General features: G+C 46.4%; 1 protein-coding gene across 1 annotated transcript in view; it reads left to right on the plus strand.

Annotated features, from left to right (window-relative positions):
* The window catches only part of LOC139050131 (uncharacterized), a 54,628-nt gene that overhangs the window by 24,773 nt on the left and 7,611 nt on the right, over positions 1–22,244 (plus strand). The window contains exons 5-11 of the mRNA XM_070526343.1: positions 679–794; positions 5,319–5,772; positions 7,850–8,081; positions 11,225–11,387; positions 13,867–13,970; positions 17,284–17,437; positions 20,448–20,642. Of these exons, the coding sequence (XP_070382444.1) occupies positions 679–794; positions 5,319–5,772; positions 7,850–8,081; positions 11,225–11,387; positions 13,867–13,970; positions 17,284–17,437; positions 20,448–20,642 (1,418 nt within the window). The remainder of the gene's footprint in view (positions 1–678; positions 795–5,318; positions 5,773–7,849; positions 8,082–11,224; positions 11,388–13,866; positions 13,971–17,283; positions 17,438–20,447; positions 20,643–22,244) is intronic.

The raw sequence follows: 22,244 nt of genomic DNA on the forward strand, positions 1-22,244 counted from the left end.
TTCAGCAGCTTTGCTGGACATCCGGTTCCGCAGGACCAGGATGGCGAGTATTTTTTTGTTTTTACTATTAGGTAAAAAAAATCGATCATAAGGACTCGTGCTGGGATATATATAATGCAAAAAGTATCGGTGATCTGCTAGAGCTTGTGGGCCGACGACTAAGACCAACGAACCCGCTGTGCGGCAATTTAAGTAGTCCCTTTTTGTTTTCTTCCCTTAGTTGTTTATTCACGTTGTAATTAAGCCTTATTGCAAGGTGCAGTGGGGGTGAATGAAACGTTCTTATGGAAATTACATTGTAAGAATGCTTTGTCATTGCAACTGTGATCATCATTTAGACCATGCCATGCCCGCCACAAAGCCTAGAACAACGGTTGTCCTGGCTTTCCCAAGGCGGCAAATCGATCGTTATAGGAAACTCGCACATGCGGTGGTGCCATATTCCCGTCGATCTAATGCAGGTGCTGTGCAAATCGCGACGGGCTGGGGCGGCTCCCTCTGAGTGGAAACCCATCTCCAAGGCTTTGCTTGCCTTCTAATCAATCAAAATGCTTTCGAGTAGACGACACATTTGCGAATGCACGAGGCTCCGAGACGCATGCGATGATCCAGCGTCGTATGGCGCCGTACTTTCTCTCTCGTTCTTGCGGCTAACTCGTACCTCCTGCACTGGCGCAGATGAAGAAGAGGATGGCCATGAGAAGCCCGACGATACCACTTCGAAGTACGGGAAAAGCGGCGGCGGCGGCGACGGTGGTGGCGGCGGTGGCGGTACTATAAAAGCCACCACAGTGGTGAGTTTATTGCTCGTAACGGGCGCTAGTGACCACGCCGTTGAAGCGTGAGATCTTCAACGGCATGGTCAACGGCATTTATACAAATATAGTTGGCGAAACGGTGTTTCGCCAACTATGGTTTTACTAATAGTTTCGCCAACTATAGTTTCGCCAACTATAGTTTCGCCAACTATAACTGTCACTATAGTTCCGCCAACTATAGTTTCGCCAACTATAGTTTCGCTAACTATAATTTCGCCAACTATACCTCTATGTGCGGGAAGGCGGTAGTGGGCGATGCAACTGCGCGCAATTGCACAGTGTGTGTATAGATGCATATCCGTGTGTTTGTGATGCCCTGCAAGATGAAGTTGCATGCAACTGCAGGGTGTGTGCCCGTGCAGTTCCGTGCATGAGTGTGCGTGCGTGCGCGCAGTGTGAGATGCAACTGCGCACATCATCTGAGTGTGCAGTTGATGAGATTGGGTACCTCTGAAGTACCTGGCATGTTACTTGCTTACAAAGAAACAGGCTGTATTGAGAGGATAATCAAAAGAAAAAATTTCACTCGTCACACCTGTGGAGCGTGGAAGCTATAAGATATGGTTTCTATCGCGAGAGCGATAGAAAACGCCCTATATCTCGATTTCCAATTTTCTTTTAAAATCCCGATAGAAGGCCCTATTCTCAGATCTGTTCTCATATCATCAGGAAAACAGATCAGCTGTTTCCCGAACTACAGTCACCAATAATTACTCTGTGTGCTCTGATAAACTCAAGCTATACATAAGGGTTGGTTATATTCTGCACATTTCTCTATCACTTGATTGATAGTGTGAATATGGTCTATTGTTGAGTAGCCTTTACGGAATCCTGCCTGGTCCTTTGGTTGACAGAAGTCTAAGGTGTTCATGATTCTATTTGCGATTACCTTAGTAAATGCTTTGTAGGCAACAGACAGTGCGCTGATCGGTCTATAATTTTTCAAGTCTTTGGCGTCCCCTTTCTTAGGGATTAGGATTAGGTTAGCGTTCTTCCAAGATTCCGGTACGCTCGAGCTTATGAGGCATCGCGTATACAGGGTGGCCAGTTTCTCTAGAAAAATCTGACCACCATCCTTCATCAAATCCACTGTTACCTGATCCTCCCCAGCTGCCTTCCCCCTTTGCATAGCTCCTAAGGCTTTCTTTACTTCTTCTGGCGTTACCTGTGGGATTTCTAATTCCTCTAGGCTATTCTCTCTTCCACTATCGTCGTGGGTGTCATTGGTACTGTATAAATCCCTATAGAACTCCTCAGCCACTTGAACTATCTATTCCATATTAGTAATGATATTGCCGGCTTTGTCTCTTAAAGCATAGATTTGATTGTTGCCAATTCCTAGTTTCTTCTTCACTGTTTTTAGGCTTCCTCCGCTCCTGAGAGCATATTCAATTCTATCCATATTATACTTCCTTATGTCAGCTGTCTTACGCTTGTTGATTAACTTCGAAAGTTCTGCCAGTTCTATTCTAGCTGTAGGGTTAGAAGCTTTCATACATTGGCGTTTCTTGATCAGATCTTTCGTCTCCTGCGATAGCATACTGGTTTCCTCTCTAACGGCGTTACCACCGACTTCTATTGCGCACTCCTTAATGATGCCCATGAGATTGTCGTTCATCGCTTCAACACTAAGGTCCTCTTGCTGAGTTAAAGCCGAATACCTGTTCTGTAGCTTGATCCAGAATTCCTCTAGTTTCCTTCTTACCGCTAACTCATTGATTCGCTTCTTGTGTACCAGTTTCTTCCGTTCCCTCCTCAAGTCTAGGCTAATTCTAGTTCTTACCATCCTATGGTCACTGCAGCGTACTTTGCCGAGCACCTCTACATCTTGTATGATGCCAGGGTTAGCGCACAGTATGAAGTCGATTTCATTTCTAGTCTCACCATTCGGGCTCCTCCACGTCCACTTTCGGCTAAGCCGCTTGCAGAAAAAGGTATTCATTACCCGCGTAATATTCTGTTCTGCAAACTCTACTAATAACTCTCCTCTGCTATTCCTAGAGCCTATGCCATATTCCCCCACTGACTTGTCTCCAGCCTGCTTCTTGCCTACCCTGGCATTGAAATCACCCATCAGTACAGCGTGTTTTGTTTAGACTTTACCCATCGCCGATTCCACGTCTTCATAAAACCCTTCGACTTCCTGGTCATCATGACTGAATGTAGGGGCATAGACTTGTACCACCTTCAATTTGTGCCTCTTATTAAGTTTCACAACAAGACCTGCCGCCCTCTCGTTAATGCTTTAGAATTCCTGTATGTTACCAGCTATTTCCTTGTTAATCAGGAATCCGTCTCCTAGTTCTCGTCTCTCCGCTAAGCCCCGGTAGCACTGTACGTGCCCGCTTTTTAGCCCTGTATATGCTTCTTTTGTCCTCCTAACCTCACTAAGCCCTATTATATCCCATTTACTACCCTCTAATGTCTCCAATAACACTGCTAGACTCACCTCACTAGATAACGTTCTAACGTTAAAAGTTGACAGGTTCAGATTCCAATGGCGGCCTGTCCGGTGGTTCAGTGGTAGAAATTGAATGCAGAACGTTAAATGCATGGATATCCCGATACGGGCATTTCAAAACATCCTATGGCGATTAGCTCACTGCGGTATAGATACTTTCTGCTTGAAAGTAAAGATCGAAGCTGAGTAGAACATTCGGAATTCCGAACACAAATGCAAAGTGCTCGTTGTTTGTATCGTATTCGATTCCAGAAATGGCGAAATTGTCCAATAATCATTTATGCGTGGACATTGTTGTGATCGGCCGTTCGCCCCGGGACACCCTGCGGTCACGGTTCGGTCACTGACCAGCGCGGGAATACCCGCGCTGGTGAATGATACGGCTGTCACCTGTCAGAAGCAGTAACTTGCATGTAAAAGCCAGAGATGCGCTCAGTATGACCCGGCCACCACCCCTCATAGTACGATCAGTGTCGGCGAAAAGGGCGACCTACCTCCGGATTGGTGGGACCTGATGTCAGCGGCCTCCTGACACTGGATTCGCGGGATGTGATGTCACCCACCACCTCGCACCAGATTGGAGGAAGTCACTAAACAAAGATAACACACGGCATAAAAAAAGCTGCGGATGGCGGGGTTCATCAGCAACTACTACTTTATCATCAACTTTTCTGTATTTTTTTCTATTTCATTGCATTTTCTTTTACCTATCTAAATATGTAAGTGTTTGTCAAACGTCTTGAATATCGGACCCAGCCTCACGTTCACTTACCCCTCCACGAGGAAAGTGGATCCCACGTCTTCGGACCCCGAGTGGCAAGGATAACACTTATTGTGACCTCGAGCACTGGAGGCCCATGCGAGCAACATTGCTCCGAATAATTCTGAACAGGCCAAGTCGTCGTCATAGCACAACCCGCCGTGGTTGCTCAGTGGCTATGGTGTTAGGCTGCTGAGCACGAGGTCGCGGGATCGAATCCCGGCCACGGCGGCCGCATTTCTATGGGGGAGAAATGCGAAAACACCCGTGTAGTTAGATTTAGGTGCACGTTAAAGAACCCCAGGTGGTCAAAGTTTCTGGAGTCCCCCACTACGGCGTGCCTCATAATCAGAAAGTGGTTTTGGCACGTAAAACCCCATAATTTAATTTTTTTTCGTCATAGCACAGAGGGCACACTTCCTGAGCGAACTCACGGGACAGAGGACATATGCTAGCTGATTTGCTGTCATCCGCTAGAAATGCCACAATGTTAAGCAGCCTACATATACGAATGTGTATGAATTTCGGCAAAATAATTTGTTATTGAATCGGTCTAAGCGTATATCCACATTTTAAAACAACGTGTGGCGCTCCACTGCCACACTTATCACCATCAACGAACACAACAGTCTATGTGCATCGGGTGACGTGCTATTTTCTCGTTTGATAAGCTAATATCGTGGTACCACAGTACCACAGGTAAGGGAAAGTTATTATTTCTTGTTTCTTACGTGACCTGGCGTCAATTTGCGGACGGCATAACATGCGCTTACAAATAAATATATGTTTCACTCTTTTGATAAATAAAGAAATGTTCGATATTCGAATGGCATTTTCTATTTCGAATATTCTTATTAATCCCACTGTGAAATTTCACTATATGGACAACCTGCAGATTATCCATGCATGCTTATGCATGAACGTGTACGAGTTCTGGATGATTGGCGTTGTCACGTGCAAGAACACAACACACTCCACGTGCCATTTGATCAAAAAAAAAAGCGAGGACGAAACCTGGGGATAGGTTTTCGCTGGAAGTGCTCTTAACAACCAGCTCTGGTTACGTGATGTCGACAGTGTAGTCGAAGCTGACGCACTGAAGACGCCCAGTACAAAGGTGTGAATCCAAGAAAGAGATGATTAGTGCAGGAACACAGGCGCATTGCATGCTCATCACAGCATTTGTAACGTATACGGGCAATATTTCTCGATTCATCATTCGTCTACGCTCTCCTTTGCAATGAAATTTCAATGGAGGTTATTTCTTTTCTAAACGCAGGCGAATGCTAGCAAGACCCTGGCAACGACTCCAGTTGTGATTGTCACGCCACCAACGGTTCTTAAGACTCCAAGGCCATCAGCTAGCACTCCTAAAGCAACGCCCAGTGTGACAACGCCGACTCCATTGACGACCCCGCCAGCGCCTACGACAACAAAGGCGCCGCCACCGTCGACACCGGCAAAGAAACCGCCGACAACAACGAAGCCACCACCGACAACGACAAAGCCGACAACGACAACGTCGCCACCGACAATGACGAAGCTGCCACCGACAACGACCAAGCCGCCACCGACAACGACCAAGCCGCCACCGACAACTACCAAGCCGCCACCGACAACTACCAAGCCGCCACCGACAACGACCAATCCGCCACCGACAATGACCATGCCACCACCGACAACGACCGAGCCGCCACCGACGACTCTGTCTGCCGCGGTGACCACGTCGGAACGTAAGTCGTCGTTTTACGTGCACCCATCTGTCTACATTGGCGAAATAATGTTTGTCGCTGCGAGGGAAGCGAGCGCCAGAAGAGGAAGACGCCTGAAGGTCGAAAAGAGAATAGCCGCGTTCGCGTTCTTTTCATTTGTTCTTCGACGCCGCGGTGCTCACTGTGCATGTTCGCGGTATCTATTCTTTGCGTGTGTAGCAGTACGCGATTTTCCTGTGGCAAACCAGGGGCGGCTTCCACGAACATTTAATAACGAAAATAATAATGAACTTGAGAACGCGTTCTAGTGAGGACTGCGAGTTTTCTAAGGAACATTTAAAAGGCGTTCTTAAATTCGTCATTAGTTTCGTTATTCAATTCGTTAGCATTCCCATGGTTACCCAACGATAAAACTGTTCGTCCATGCTTCCTTCGCGTAATACAATCGCTTTCAAGATAGAGCGAGCCAGCTATGTAGAAAGACACATGATTAGCGTCACGAGAATTTGGGGTTGGGCCAACTTGAAATCTGGGGTAGGCCAAGTTAGATGTGGAGGTTTTGGGGCGAGCCAACCTGAAATTTGGGAGTGGGCCAACTTCAAATTAGGGCACTGGCCAACTTTATATTTGGGGTTGGTCAACTTGAAACTTGAGGATGTCCCACCTTATACTTGGGGATGTGCCAACCTAAATTTGGGGGCGGGTAAACTTGAAAATTGGGAGGGGGGCAAACTTGAAAATTCTGGATGGGCCAAGTTGAAATCTGCGGTTGCGCCAACTAAAATTTGAGGACGCCGACCGGACGCCGCCGCCAGATTCTTCTTCTATACGGTGCCCTTAACGCTATCGCATTAATAATTACTAGAAGGGACTGTGGCAGTGTGTTTCCGGGAGCTGCAGTGGGACCGCTTGAGTCAGCGTGGTAATTATGGCAAGTATATGGATTTGCCTAATCTTCGTCCTTCGGGCTTCAAACGACTTCGTGATTTTTAAACTCGTAATTTTCTACAATTCACTGCGTAATAAATAATTAACTCAACATTATTCAAATTGTCCGACGGCACGATTCTCAGACAGGACCTCCAGCACAGACGCCCAATATTGAAACCATTCCGCCACGCACGCAGGCATCGGCATGCGACATATAACGCCCTTATAAAATTATCGCGGGCAAGGCAGTACCTTGAGACGCTTGGCGCGTTTCCATTTGGCCACCTCGACAAGCTGTACCGTCGCTATTAGTACAGATTGTGAGTTTTGGCAGGGTTTTCTGCACTTAGAAAAGCATAGATTGCTCTGCGATTCACGACAATGAAGGCATACACAGCGTAATGAACAGATACACAAGAACGTCTGAATCATAAGCACGAACATCAGACAAATCCATGTACTTGACATCATTGTCATGGTAGCTTGACACTGGTTGCGCCAGACAGAATTCCTTCCATCACGTTGGAGGAAACTCTATGGCGTCGACGGTTCCGTAGCTTGGCTCGTGCTGTGTGTTCCCGGCGCTGAGTTTGCACTGGACCGATACACGGCAGGGAGGTCACTTCGCTCGCTGCTGCTGCCGCGCTAGCTCACGCCAGCTTTGCGACAGCGAGTGTCCGCGCTCATCGACCATGATGCGTTCACGTTTGCTGTCCGCGCTGACACCATTCAGGTTGATTTAGTGAGCTATGGAATGTTTCAGGCCGATAAAAGTGTTATCCTTAATTAGTATAGTTGTCTGCAATTTGCTATCGCAATCGACGATTTGCGCTTCTGGCGAAACTGCGGCTTTTTTATATAGAACTCTACTGAAAATTTTCTGCTGCGGATCGTTCAATACCATGGGAATGGCGGTTAGTACAAGGACTTGACTAAACCTTGTGCTTGTAGCTGCAATAGATCATGGGACATTCTTCATTGTGCGTTGTGATTCCCAATTTCAAAACATTCGTCGTTCTCAAAGCATAGCCAGGCAACCCAACTTTGCGCACATCATGAGTAATCATTGCGAAATGAATCAAGTCTACACTTCATACAACTGACTGTGTATCGAGGCAAGGCTGCCGTGTGCGCCTGACCGTAAATTTACACGGATTTCGCACGACAGGTCCGGGACTGCGTCGCTACACTACCGTGTGCACGGTGAGCTACTTGGACGTTGGTCTGTCCTTACCTTTGGCCGGCGAGTGCGACATTATCTTCTACGACTCGTTGCTACTGCGCCCGGAGGACACATTCATGGGCACGCTCACCAATGCCTACCTGAAGCCGATCTTCGACGCCGCCAAGGAAACCAACATCAGCCACAACACCGAATTCGGGATGTCCGTGCACGCACCGTAAGCAGTGTTGCTTGGTTCCTCTCCTGATGACCCAGACGTGGGTTTTATGGGGACACTAGAGAGCAACAATAGTTGAGAAATTGCATTTTGTCTTCTGGTGAAGGACATGTCACGGCAAAAATGTTAAAAATTGTTTTACGTAGACAGTTTATGTAGAGTCTAAGCTCGTTCGCTTTCCAATTCTGCAGAACGTTTATGAACTGCCGAATAACTCAATTCACACCTTACCTACTGCAGGACAATGGGTTTAAACTTTCTTCTGGTTTCTGTAAACTTTTCATTTGTAGGACTCTAGACAACAACACAAAGAATATAGGCTCTTTATGTCTCTCTCTCTTTCTCTGTCTGTTTCTGTCTCTTTGTCTGTCTGTTTCTGTCTCTTTGTCTGTCTGTCTCTTTGTCTCGTTGTCTGTCTGTCTCTTTGTCTCTTTGTCTGGCTGTCTCTTTGTCTCTTTGTCTGGCTGTCTCTTTGTCTCTTTGTCTGTACGTCCGTCCGTCCGTCCGTCCGTCTGTCTGTCTGTCTGTCTGTCTGTCTGTCTGTCTGTCTGTCTGTCTGTCTGTCTGTCTGTCTGTCTGTCTGTCTGTCTGTCTGTCTGTCTGTCTTTCTGTCCGTCCGTCCGTCCGTCCGTCCGTCTGTCTGTCTGTCTGTGTGTCCGTCCGTCCGTCCGTCCGTCCGTCCGTCCGTCCGTCCGTCCGTCCGTCCGTCCGTCCGTCTGTGTAAACAGTGACAAGGTTACATGATTCACCCAAGTACAGGTCATGCAATTCTCGACATTCTATTACGTGGTTACTAGCTTTTAAAGTGACTAACAACCAATTTTCATAGTGCGTATATTTTTATTGCAATGGAAAGCTTACCAGTCAGTGTGTAATCATGAAGTCGCGTCTTGGAACCTTCTTTATCAGAATTTTTCAATATACAGTGAGGATGTAGTCGTTCACAGGAGACATCCTTAAAACGGTGATAGGTGAGCGCGATAGCGATTATAGGCTGGCATTATTAGGAGGCAGACAAGTGCGGCCGTGACTGTGGGAAAGTATTATGTTGTTTAAGAAGTTGATGTTCCTGGGTTTCATGTTTTCCGAAGTTTTAAAGTGTCTAAGGTATAACAGCCCCGTGTTTTCGTGATTTCCTGTCCAATAGCTTGAGTATTTAACCTGTCAAAATAAAGCCAATCGGATCGAAAACGAAACGACACTTTCACGTGGGATACTCACTTCAGCGTGCTGCTGTAGCCATGCGCTCGAGTTCGATTTCTGAAGCATAGAATAAAGCGCAAGTGATGAATAATATAGCAAAAACAATTCTAGGCAAGAATTAGGTTGTACCTAATAACAGCCGATTTACGCACAGTAATCTCATAGACTACATATGAAGTACGAAGTTTTCATCACCAGGCCTGGCCACATACTGGTTTTTGAGTCTTTCTTTGCCAATCAAAAATGTTCACTCGAGAACGGCCTGCTGAATTCTTATCACCATAAATCATGGTCATTTCATTTCCATCAACGTCCCAGAACACATTCTGGTCAGTTGTCAGTCCCTTAAAGGGGTGTGCCAATAGTGAGGTTTTGCACTGAATGAAATACGAATCGAATAGTCCCAGAAACAAATCGAATCGAATATGAATAATTTACGAATGGTTTCTGAAGAGTGAAAAGCCGTTGTCGCAGTACCTATAAAAGATTGTTCGCGTCCTAGTAGTAAAGTCAGCAAGATTCTGTCATTACGTAGTATGTTGTGATGCCTTGTTTATTAAAAATAACACAGACATTCTGATAATTGTATTGATTTCTGCTGTTTTACGCACCAAATGCCCGATTTTTTTAAAGGCCTCCAATGCCTCCAATGCACGGGATATGGGCGTTCTTGAATTTCGCCTCCAAGGAAGTGCAGCCGCCGAGGCCGGGATTTGATCCCGCGACCTCGTGATCAGTAGCACACCTTAGCCGCTAAGCCACTCCGGCAGGTAAATATGACAATGGTCTGCAAATGGGAAATTAAGCATTCTAAGTCGGCTGTTGCTTAGCTTTTGATTTTGTTGCCCAAATTTCACTTGGCCCGCCCCCAAATTTCAAGTTGACCCAACCGCCAATTTAAGGGTGGCCAACCTCCAAGTATTACTAACCCAAAGCTTTAAGTTGGTCCAACACCAAGTTTCAAGTTGGCCCGCCCCCAATCTTCAGGTTTGCTGATCCCAAAATTTCATGTTAGCCTGCCCACAATTTTCAAGTTGGCCCGACAAAAAATATTAATTGGCCTGCCCCCGAATCTTCAGTTGGCTCACGCCCAAATTTCAAGATGGCCCATCCACAAATTTCAATTGCTCAACCCCAAAGTTTCAAGTTGCCCCAGTCCAAGTTTCATGCGGCCAACCGCCAAGTTTCAAGTTGGCCCACCCTCAAATTTCAGTTGAGCCCCTCCCTATTATAAGTCTCCCCATCCATATTCTATTAGCCCTATGTACCCCTACGCGTAAAGTGTCACGCTTTTTGAATTTGACGTGATGTTGCTAACAAAATTATCTCCGACCAACTTCTTATTTTTGGCTTCAATTGTTCTTTATCACTTACAAAGCAACGAACATCGACATTTACTGTACTAACGAATAAATTTCGTCGCAAATAAAACATTTTTCAGCAGATACAAGCACTTACCTTTTCGCTAGACAGATTTTGCTGGGGTACTCGCGAAAGAATGCTTACACATTAAAATACAAACGGAGCCATAGGAGAAAACATGACGTTTTTTGAGCACACATTGTTCTTTCAGGGGAAATTATCGCTGTATAGCCTTTAAACCACGGTTACTTAAGCGACGTAGCCTGCCCCACTACACAAGTTCTCACGTTTTACGTCTATACTATGCCCGCAGTGGTGAAAATTTACCATACTTTTGTTCCGATGTTATATTTAAGTGGGTGCAGTTGAAGTTTTGTATCATTCGAAAAGCATTCGAAAGACATTCGCATTTACGAATAGTGACTATTTGATTCCGAATATTCGCACACCCCGACAAGCTTTCCCAACAAAATGTTAGCGAAAGCGTTTATTACATGCGAAACGTCGCTGGATGTTTGTGACAGTCACTATTTTATGGTTACTTTGACGAAATTTCGTCATCTTTATCTTCTTCGCAGCGCAATCAACGACTTCTCCGCCGAGGTCAAATCAGATGCCGGGAAGAAGCACTACAAGGATCACTGGCAGCACAAGATCTACCACTGGGGGGTCCTCAACATCCACGAGCTGATTGTGAAAAGCAACCCAGATATCCTGAAGACGGCGCTCACCGTACTCAAGGTTAGCTAAGGCAGCAGATATCGTTAACGTTGTTTCAATCATGCAACGTGCCGAGTCAAGAAATGTACAGGAAATAAGTGACGCTAATTTTGCGCTTACCTCAAGGAAGGATCAATTGAATGACAAAGTATGTTCCCGCAGTCAGAATTCAGTACGTTTTAAAAAAAACTCATTGTGATACTGATACATGCATATTGCGTATTTCTTGTGGACGATGCACACGGGCGCCCTGACGAAGACGATGAACGCTGTGTGGCTCTCGAGACTGTCGGTTGAGCTGGCCAGCGCTGCAGTTATTCTTTGTAAATATACTTTGTAAATAGTCTCCAATTCTTAATCCTTAGTTCGCGCAACAATAGGATGCACAAATGAACGAAGACACGTCTCTTTGTACTGCAAACCGAGATCTGAGAATATCATTTTGAGCTTTAGTTCGGCTTCCTAGAAATTGATAGTGTATGGGATCGGCACTCGGTAACTCGTGTTCATGCCCTCAAAGTAAGTTATGGTTCTGAAATTTTCGGAATCAAAGAAGCACGGTGTCATTCCTGCGCTGTTACTTTTGCGCAAACGGTTGGTCGCCAATCTGAAAGCTTAAGTGGTGCGTCCAACCAACCAAAACTGGATACTAAATTTTATTATTCTGCAGTTTTACGTGTCAAACCCACGATCTGACTGTAATGTAAGCCGCAGTGGGGGGCACCAGATCAATTTTGACCAGCTGGTGTTCTTTAATGTGCATACAATACATGATATACGGCCTTTTTGTTTGATCTCGCTCCTTTTGAAATGCGGCTACCGGGGACCTTGTTCTTGTCAGCGTAACGTCAAAGGCACTAGGCAACCACGATGGTTGGATCGCAAATTGGTTGTCATCCTTTATGAAAATAATTGATCACATAGGCTAAGAATGTTCTAGAACGAACGCTGTGCAAACGTCATTTCCATTTCGGCAGAGGTTGACCAGCAATTCTGCCCCCGTTCTTATAAAGTCCGAAGATTTCGCAGGAGTAGTTAAAAAGTGGTGGCGGTATAAAACACTGCGCATACCTGTGTGCGATGTGTGACATGCGTTCTTTATTGCATTCCATTGTCTAGCGGCAAAATGAACATTTTGCAGATGGTCAGATGCCCCAGTGTACGATTTAAAGAACGTTTGCTCTCTGTTAAACATAATGCGCCTTCCCATCAATCAGCCCACTGTGACGGTCGTGTAAGTGTACGAAAACATACATTTCAATCAAGGCTGATAGTCCATCGACTATCCAAATTATGGAGGCTTGAGCACCTTCACGAAGTTGAGTGCCCTCCCAGCACCTCCCCTGGCGCCTTTAACGTATCTTAGGGAGAAGGGAGGGGGGGGGGGGGCAGGTAATTGGGCTTCTCCTCTACTCCGGCCGCGGCTGCGCATGGCTGTCCGCTCGGCAAAGTGCATACGTGGCGGGCCATGCGGCGTGTCTAGGAAGTAATCTGCGGCGGGAGCAGAGGTCAGGCGAGCAAAATTGGCTGGTCACTTCACATCCGTGCGCTATGCTTTAGGACGCCATGCTACCTGGACCGAAATTTCTTTTGCCGAGCCCGGTATGATGAAAGCGGTGATGGCAAAATCACCGCGTCTTCCTCCGGAGCGTCCCCATTAGATTTCTTGGCATTGGAGCAGTATAGCATGACGTCACAGCTCCAAGTGCACCGACCTTGTGCTATCTGGGAGGCGTTCACGTGTGCCGTCTTCCCGCGCGCTGTATAGCGTTACAGGTCGCGTGATCTCGAGCCATGCACGCGTTGATGAAAGACGCAGTTCCTCCCCCGCGCACTCAACGAGACCGGCGTTCGTCTCTACGCAAGCGTTGTGAGAGCGAATGCAGGGGTTCTACTTGCGAAAACCACGATCTGATCACGGGGCATGCCGTATACGTTAAATAATTAACACACTCCGGAATATTTACTACCCGGGTTCTTTAGCGTGCACCCCATGCACTGTACGCGGGGTTCTTTTCGCACTTCACCCCCATCGAAATGCGGCCGCCGCGGCCGTGATTGGACCGCTTAGCGGCGCAACGCCGAAGCTACCAAGCGACCGCAGTGGATCTCGATGACGTCGAGATCTTGATGACCTCGAGGGAATGGAGCTCTCTGAAAGCATATCACCGTCCGCAAATGTGCACACCACGCTTTGAATTAGATATGGCGTTAGAAGATGCAAAAAAGTACGGCAGGTTCACAAAGGACCAGCTCTGGAGCTCTGCGTGCTCTCTTCGTGTCTTTTCGCTGCTTGCACGTTCAATCTTGCTGGGAAGCACTCGTAAGAAGTTATTTGAATTGAAAGCACAGTGTTTCAAAGGGTACGTGAGGAAGAGCTACAGCACCGATCTTGAGATGCTAACGGTAAGACGGATTATTAAAGGGCTAATGGCTATGCGGCACTATTCTACACAGGGTAACCTTTGACGATTTCAATTTGTGACGCAACTACTCGCAGGAGCTGGAGGACATTGCTACAGCAGCGGGCAAGAACGCCTCGATGGTTGTGGGAGTTTTCTGCAAGGCCCCCGCTGGCTGTGGTAAAGTGGCCGAATACTTCAAGTAAGCTTTCACCGTTCATGCACTCAAATCGACGAACTCACTGTAAACGTTTAGGCGCCCGTTGTGGGTAAAATTTTTAAGGGAAATTTGAATGTCTTTTGCCAACGCAAATTTGAAGTATTCATTATGGTATGTGGATCGCAACGGATTTCAAAGTTTTCTTATACTCATGAAAAGTTGGCCATACGAAATGCGGATACAAGCCGAATGCCAAAAAATACCACATACCGATCACGTCTAAATTTTTTGAAACATGAATTTTTCACCAACCCATTCTAAGCTTCATGTGTTAATACCGCTCAATCATTGCACAAAACGACATTGGTAACAGCTGTTGGTAGTGCCTGTCTATTAGTGTAACAAAATTTACGGGGAATGTTCTTTTTAAAGAACTCACCTGGCATACCTAACACACCTCTAAATGTGACAGTATTTGTAAACATGTCCGCTAATCAATATTAAAGGGACACTAAAGGCACATAAACTGGCAAAACATTCCAGAAACCCCCAGAGAACATTTTATGCTAGGAAAATGCTTACTTAAGAGGCGATCGCGTCTTAAAGGTCCGCATTCCTCCAGCGCTACTCAAGTCACATGCCACGAGCGAGGAGGTATGACATTGCATATGTCATCACCACCCTTTACTGTCGTCGCTGATGAAAATAGTGCCCGACAGCCGATGCGGCGGCTTCTAGAAGACAAGGTCTTTAGCTGATTTCAAGCTGATTGGGCGCATCTGGGATCTGGGTATCTTGCAACCACTTTAAGAAAGAAAACGGTCAGTTAGATGAAAAGTAGGTGTCGTATGAGCATGACAGTGGTATTGAATGATGTCTCCTCATGTCTAGAAGAAGGAGCAACGGTCAGCAACTAAGTATCTAATAAAGAGCGACTGCAAGTAGCCGTAAAACATCGTGAGACACGAGTCTGTGTCACTGCCGCCCTCTGCAATGCCAGCGCCAAGTGCAACCGAACTTAACTGCATGCCGCGCCTTCGGCCAGATGGCGTCGACTGGCCGAGTTCGACTAAGTCCGACACGCTAAGTTTGACAGGTTAGGTCCGACACGCGACTAAGTTCAACAGTTCGGCTTTGCTACTGTGCAATCAGCCGTCGGAAATGCACAACTGAGTGCTCGCCAAGGAATTGTGTTCCGTTCGTGCTACAAAACGTGCCACGGTAGAAGGAAAACGTGTGCAGTAGTGAGCTTCAAAAACAGTGACCGGCAATAAGCCGCTCACTACGACTGTATTATTGCGATAGCAATTATACGGACACTCCAGGCGAATTTCCGCCGTCGCTGTGATGTCTCGGATGAAGTTCACGTGCTATAAAGCACGACGTCGTCTCCTCGCTCGTGCAAGGGAGCCATGAGGGGAGGGTTCGCGCGCTAGGAAGGGGTGTGTGGATTACGGGCGTCTCCACATCTACTTCGGTCGCGGGTGGGCACTGTGGTCGCTGAAAGCGCCCTATCTTTTAGGCAATCTGCGGTGTCTATCAAGGCCAGCGGAACCGAAAAACACGAAGTGCACGCAAGGTTGGTGGCGTTGTGTGAACTGCGTTTGCTGTGTTCTCAAGCGCCTGTGGTTGGCACTGAAGCGAGAGGAAAGACGAAGGGGAATTCGCTCGCCACTGCTGCCGCACTTACTCAGGCCAGCGTTCTGACAGCGAGTGTGCGCGGCCATCGAGTGAAATGCGTTCATGTCTGCTTGGGCTAGCATGACACCATGCTTTTTATTTGTTAGTAAGCGGATGTTTACAGCGCATTACAACGATACTAACCGTACGGCGTTGAGCAGTCTAGTATTTGCCGTAGCACTCATTGCGTCGCCTTTTGGTCAAAGCCGCAATTTTAATTCGGGCAACAAAGAAAGTTCGTGGTTGTATTTTTTTTTCGTGATGTGGGCGCTCATTTAATAATCCCGCAGCGCGACTGGAGGGTGCGTCTGTCGCTTTGCGGTCGCTTGACATTCACGCGCATGCTGTTGACTCCTTAGCGCGAACTACGCGAGACAGCCAAGCATGCGCAGGGCTGGCTACACGAATCATAAACCACCAAAACATGAGAGTTTGGGTGGGGCGTGCATGGTGTGAGAAACAAAGAAAAAGAAAATTTTGCTATCTGCCGCATCATTATCAAGGGCAACTTCCAATAGGTTTTTTTTTTCTATGAATCGATTGGGAACTGGACAAGAAGCATTTTCTTCGTTCTTATAATGTAACGCAATGATCTTCTTTATTACCACTGGTTCATTACTAGTAAACAAAATTAAATTATGGGGTTTTACGTGTCAAAACTACGATCTGATTGTGAGGCACGCCGTAGTGGGGGACTCCAGAAATTTGGACCACCTCGAGTTTTTTAACCTGCGCCTAAATCTAAGTACACGGGTGTTTTTCGCTTTTAGCCCCCATCGATATGCGGCCGCCGTGGCCGGCGTTCGATCCCGCTACCTCGTGCTTAGGGCCGATTTACGCTCGAGCCGCCCATCGCCGCAAGCCGCACCGCACGCCTGCGGTCGCGCGAAAAATTGCACGTATCTAGCACTTGTGCACAAATTACTATTTACACTGTGTGCACAGTGTATACCTTACACATTCTATGCCGAAATTTGTGCGCAAGTGTTTGATACGTGCAATCTTTCGCGCGACCGCACGCGTGCGGTGCGGCTTGCGGCGATGAGCGGCTCGAGCGTAAATCGGCCCTTAACCGCCCAACACCATAGCCGCTAGGCAACCGCGGCGGGTTCAGCACAAGTAACGTTTTCTTCCATATTATAATGCGATGTAACGATCTTTTTTATTATTATTATTGTGACTGGTTCAGTATTAGTAACAGAATTATGAGCCGCTACGTCATCGGGCTAGTGCCAAAATATGCACGTAGACTGTCTCGAATCGTGTCCTATATTTACCGCAATCTCTCGCTTACTGCAGCTAGGTTCTCGAAAATATTGAAGCCGAAGACGTGTATGAGTATTATTCTAAGCTTGAATTAATATAGTTGCTTTCTGTGTCCCTTTAGGCAATACCAATCAGTAATAATTAGTAGAGGCGCTGATGATATACATTAGATGCAAAACATTTAATATGCAGGTATACGGGCAGGCGTCCATGGGTACGCGCTTAGCGAATACGGCTAGAAACCGGCGCTTCATTTCGTATAGTTCACATCTGATCTGGCCGAGGCTCGACGTGATGCAGTACCTCCACACACATTCTCTTACGCTATAGCCGCGTAAAAGCACACAATATACCCACCTCAGCCCACCACGCATATCAGTCCATCTCCACGTGAGATCTTTTATTCCAGGACTGTGTACCTACCGGACGGCATCGTTATTTTGAGCCACATGTCTTTCAACGACAACAACATCACGGGCTGCACCATATTGCCGCCTAGCGTCTTTGAAGAAAAGGGACACCCTCTTCCCGAATTGAAAACCTTGTCCTACTTGTATTCGATGGTGAGTTTAAATATTCAGAAAGCAGGTGTTCTTGCATTCAGTAATGTGATTAACAAGAAAACGTACGCACCGTAGAGTTCCTACGTAAGAGATATTGCATGGTTGTGTAACGCCAAACTGCTGTATCGACCTTTCCAGTGACGCAAACGGATGTATTCGATTTGCTGATGACCTGTAACAAGACACAAAAAAGGACATATTCTCTTGTAATGACACATATACTCCCCATGTGCGACGTATTTCTGCGATCGAAAAGGAAAGTCTGGTCCGTAAACTCAATGCCTTCAATTTTATTGCTATATCTTTATCTTTTTCAATTTTACAACCAAGCTGCCTTTTATGTCATGAAAAATGCGGGCTTATTATGCCACCCAGCTTTTTAGTGCAGCAAAGGGACCGAAACATATTATTAAGGCAAAAGCCTTAAGTGGCTCGTTCAGCGCCGTCTAGTCCAGCGATGCGAAAAATCAGCTATGCAAGGAGTATCATCATTGGGAATGGCTCATACCCACGTAAGCAAGCAAAGATGCAATGGCTGAATATGAATGGACAAACGAAAGAAAGGAGGAATGAAGGAGAAAAATATAACACGAAAGAAGAAACGAAAGAAGGAAAGACTGAAAGAAAGGAACAACGAAAGATGGAACGAAAGAACCTTTAGCTGGTGCATTAGGTGCACGCATGTGTCGTTCAGTTGTTCCACCTATAGCTCCATACGTTTACTACGCACTGCGGCTCATTATGCCTTGCAAGAAGTCTTATCCCCTCTGATCGCATAATTTAATGCATTACCACGTGTGCAGCAGGCTTCCGCCTTCACGTGTTGCAGGAGTGTAACATGCTGCCATATTTTTTCACCTTCATGTTTCCTATTCATAGCTGCATACGGTCGGGTGAGCTGCAGTTGTCATTCAACTACTCGCGAGAGAAAGCTATAGCGTTAAAACTCTTGGCGCTGTTTCCGGTTCTCCTTGGCGTAACATGCGACGTCAAGCTTCGTGTGACGGTTAAAAAAAACGAGAAAGAAAAGCCCTCCGTTGATTCTACAAATTCTACAAACCCGATACTTGATAAAAAAACGAACATTCTTATTTAAAGCGCTAAGGAATTTTCAGTGTGGAATAACCTTGCTCTACTCAATACCGGCATTTGAAGTGACAACAAACGATAGCGTAGAACGATGAAACTTTGCTAAATAAAACCACTAAATTAGAACAACACCAAACTCGGTAGCGGCTTTCTAGGCGTCGTATACATATATAACATATATAATATATTGTGTGTATATAACACATAGAAAATAGTGCAAACGTGCATAGCAATAAAGGCACGTTAATACGAATGGGTGTGCATAATGATAGCAGGATTGTGCGACCTTGCTGAATCACAACCCGATTTCCGTCGAATCTTTTTCTATTGAGCTAATAAATTAGCAGTTTTAGTTGCCTGTAATTACACGATTTCAAACGTTGCCCGCATGCGACCCGCCCATGTTAAACCTTGATCGTGTACATATAACGTTTTGCAACCACTGTTAAGCAATTTTTCTTGTGAAAATGTCATTCATGCGCACATGTTTTACGATGAAGTCGATTTTGGCGTATTGGCAGCGACCGCTGTCGGGATTTTGTAGTAAAGGCGACCATGTTTAGCTCTTATCGGTGGAAAAACACCAAGCTTACGGTGGGAAATATTCTTGTTATTAATACATCGGTCTGTCTTTATGTTAGGCGGGGTTGTCAGTGGAATTGTATTGGAACTAATTTTTGTCCTACATTACATTGAATTGCTCTCTATGCAAACCTATTTGCCCCTCCCCTCTCCTTTAATTTTATTTTCTGTTCTGAATGCAATTGTTGTTTTAGTTATGACATCATCTGTCTGCATATTAGGCGGAGTCGTCAGTGAACCTCTACTGGAGTCTAATTCTCTCTTGCATTGCATTGACTTGATGTGTATGCAAACCTATTCATTCCTCCCCTTTAGTTTTGTTTTTCGAATGCCTGCAGCTGTTTCCTGCGTTAATATTTGACGTTTGAACTAAGCATTCTGTTGCCCTCTACAATATCACATTGTCTATAGTATGAACACCAATTACGCTGTGAAATAATCCAAGCCAGGGGGGGGGGGGTGTTGATATCCCGGATAATTTTTCATCTATACCATTGTGGTCAGAATAAACCCCAACTTTTCTTCAGCAAGCTTAGTGTGCTTTTATATACTGCACTAAGGGAGGCACCTTTTGAACGACGTGACATGTATATATGACGAAGCAAGTTCCGGCTTCCACTGACTTCGTTATAAAGAAACATTAAATTAAGTATTCACATAATACTCGCGGTAACGCATAAGTAAGCCACTGTGCAAACACGTCGTAAGTCCATTCTAAATATAGCGTTCATATTGCTGCCCCTATGATGTCAGAAGGAAAACAGAAGAAACGAAATCTTCGCGAATGTATGATAATTTGAGGAGTGTATACATCAAAGACATCGAAGAGGTCTAAGCGAGTACTCAACCCTTCAGAAGTACCAGGGGCCGTGCAATGTTTGCTGGCTTTTCTTAGCGATGAACGATTCGCCATAGACACCACCTTGGCGTTCCCACCGACACTTTGGTCATCAGCGACGCGGCAGCTTCGGGCCTTCTTCGCAGACGGAGTTGCTAGACTACGCCGTCAGCAATTGTCGCCGTGCAGCCGCACAAACTGCTATTTGCAAAGTGGAGCCGTTGAAACGCGTCGAGCGGCAAGCGCAAGGTAGCACTCATTTCATAATAATTGCTAATTAAGTTTCAAAGTGAACATTCGGGACTCAGAAGCAGGTTGCGCTGCTGGCTTTTCATTGATTGACATTGGATTGCAGCCACGCCACCGTACGCATAGCTTCGTCAGCGCGCGAACCCGGATGCAGAATTTGCCTTCAAACCTCGACGCGTTGTCCGACGGTCAGCTACGTTTCCGTCTGCAAAGTGTAAAGTTTGCGTGCGCGCTCATTTCTTTGCTCTCCAGAATGACGCCGTGAGCACGGTTAAGCACCTGCAACGGAACGAGGGCCTCGACACCATGTACGCGGTGTCGGCGACGATGGCGGGCCGTTGGTACAAGCCAAATGAGTCCGATATCTATAACCTTAAGCCGGGAAAGTACCACGTTGGGAAACCGTGCAAATTAGGAGACTACCCCCAGGTAGCGCACGTACAAGCCGTAAGTCATGTTCATTAGTCCAATTGTGATCCTTTTTTTTAAATTTAGAGAACGTTTTCACTAAGGTATAGTAATGTGTGTACGCGCGTGCGTGCGCGTGCGTGTGTCTACGTGCGTGCTTGCATACGTGTGCGCGCGTGCCGCCTGTCACGTTCTACGATGCTGGAGGACCGAGAGACACCGCCGCCCTGCAGAACGCTCTCGCCGCTATGGCGTTTCTCAGTGAGTTTCTTCTATTTTATTAATAAGTAATCTCATACGCACGGAGTCGTCGCTATGTCATGCCGTTATCGTCACTGTTGTCGTCAATCCATCCTTTTCGCATCGTCGCCTTGCCGCAGTCATCACACACGCGCTCACCTACATACAGAGTAAGTGATGTTCGACACGCGACGCCCATGACTAGTTTCCAGCTCTTGCAATCACCTCCGTTGCACGCAACAAGCAAAAGCATGGCCTTAGAGATTCGCTTCCGTTACCCAGAGTGAGCCGTTTCTGGGGTGCCGATTTGGACACGGCGACGGGCGGCCGTTGTGCGTCGCCACTAGAACACTTGCGAGCAGCTCCACTGTGGCGAAATTGCAAAATACGGGGGCGTCGCGCAGCAGACGACACGACCGACCATTGCACTGCCCGTCCTCCTCCGTTGCGGCTTTCAGGGCCTTGGAAACTAGAAAATGTTTTTAGGACCGCTAATTTGGGAAAGGGAAGTTATTTATATGAGGCAGGGCATGTCCATGATCATCATGAACGACAGAAAGAAAACCCCATCACCATTAGCTCGCGGAGCCTAGCTACGATGTAGTCCCGGAATTATGCATCCTCAGCGCTAGGCATTTTTTTACGTTTTACAACGTTATGCATATACATGAACATATTTTTGCAGTTAGACAATGCAAGGGGCACGAAATCGGTAAAATATTCATAGAAGGTCACAGGGTATTCACAGGGGTCGAGGACCACTGCAAACACGCCGCTTCTGAAGCCTTTGAAATTGATGAAAAGGGATGGAGTCATCTACAAGCTGAAATCAGAGCTGGAAGCCGAAAGCAGAAAGGTTTACCCGAAATACAAAACGCTCTCTGCACTCGGTGATGCTACGCTGGCACGGTATTCCACACAAACATACTTACGCTGATTCACTGTTGTGCAGCTTTAACCAGGTGCTTAGCTTTATTTTCAACGAAGCCCCTGAAAGTACGTCAGACGCAATCGCGAACATTCATGAAGTGTACTCGAGAGGATCGCTTAATATAGCTTTCCGGGTACATCCGACGTACTCATGGAGTAGATACACGTCAAATCAATGCGCAAAAAGATTCGCACAAAGCCGCATTTCGCAAGGTAGAGCATTACTTTCGCAATGAAATTTTGATAGTCTCCCTAAAATTGCATCAATGAATGAAATCGGCTCTGGCAACTTGTGTAGCCACTACGGATCTGAAAGCTGATTGTTCAAATGACAAAATAAAAAGTTATTCTTCAGGACTGTTCATGATACACGCATAGCTTGCCACCACCAATGTGCCAATAAGCAGATGTAAAAATAGCGAAGAGCAGTAAACGTACTTAAACGAATTACGACTGTGGAACGGATGTACA

Source organism: Dermacentor albipictus, chromosome 9 (genome assembly GCF_038994185.2).
Source record: "Dermacentor albipictus isolate Rhodes 1998 colony chromosome 9, USDA_Dalb.pri_finalv2, whole genome shotgun sequence".
Lineage (NCBI taxonomy): Eukaryota > Metazoa > Arthropoda > Arachnida > Ixodida > Ixodidae > Dermacentor > Dermacentor albipictus.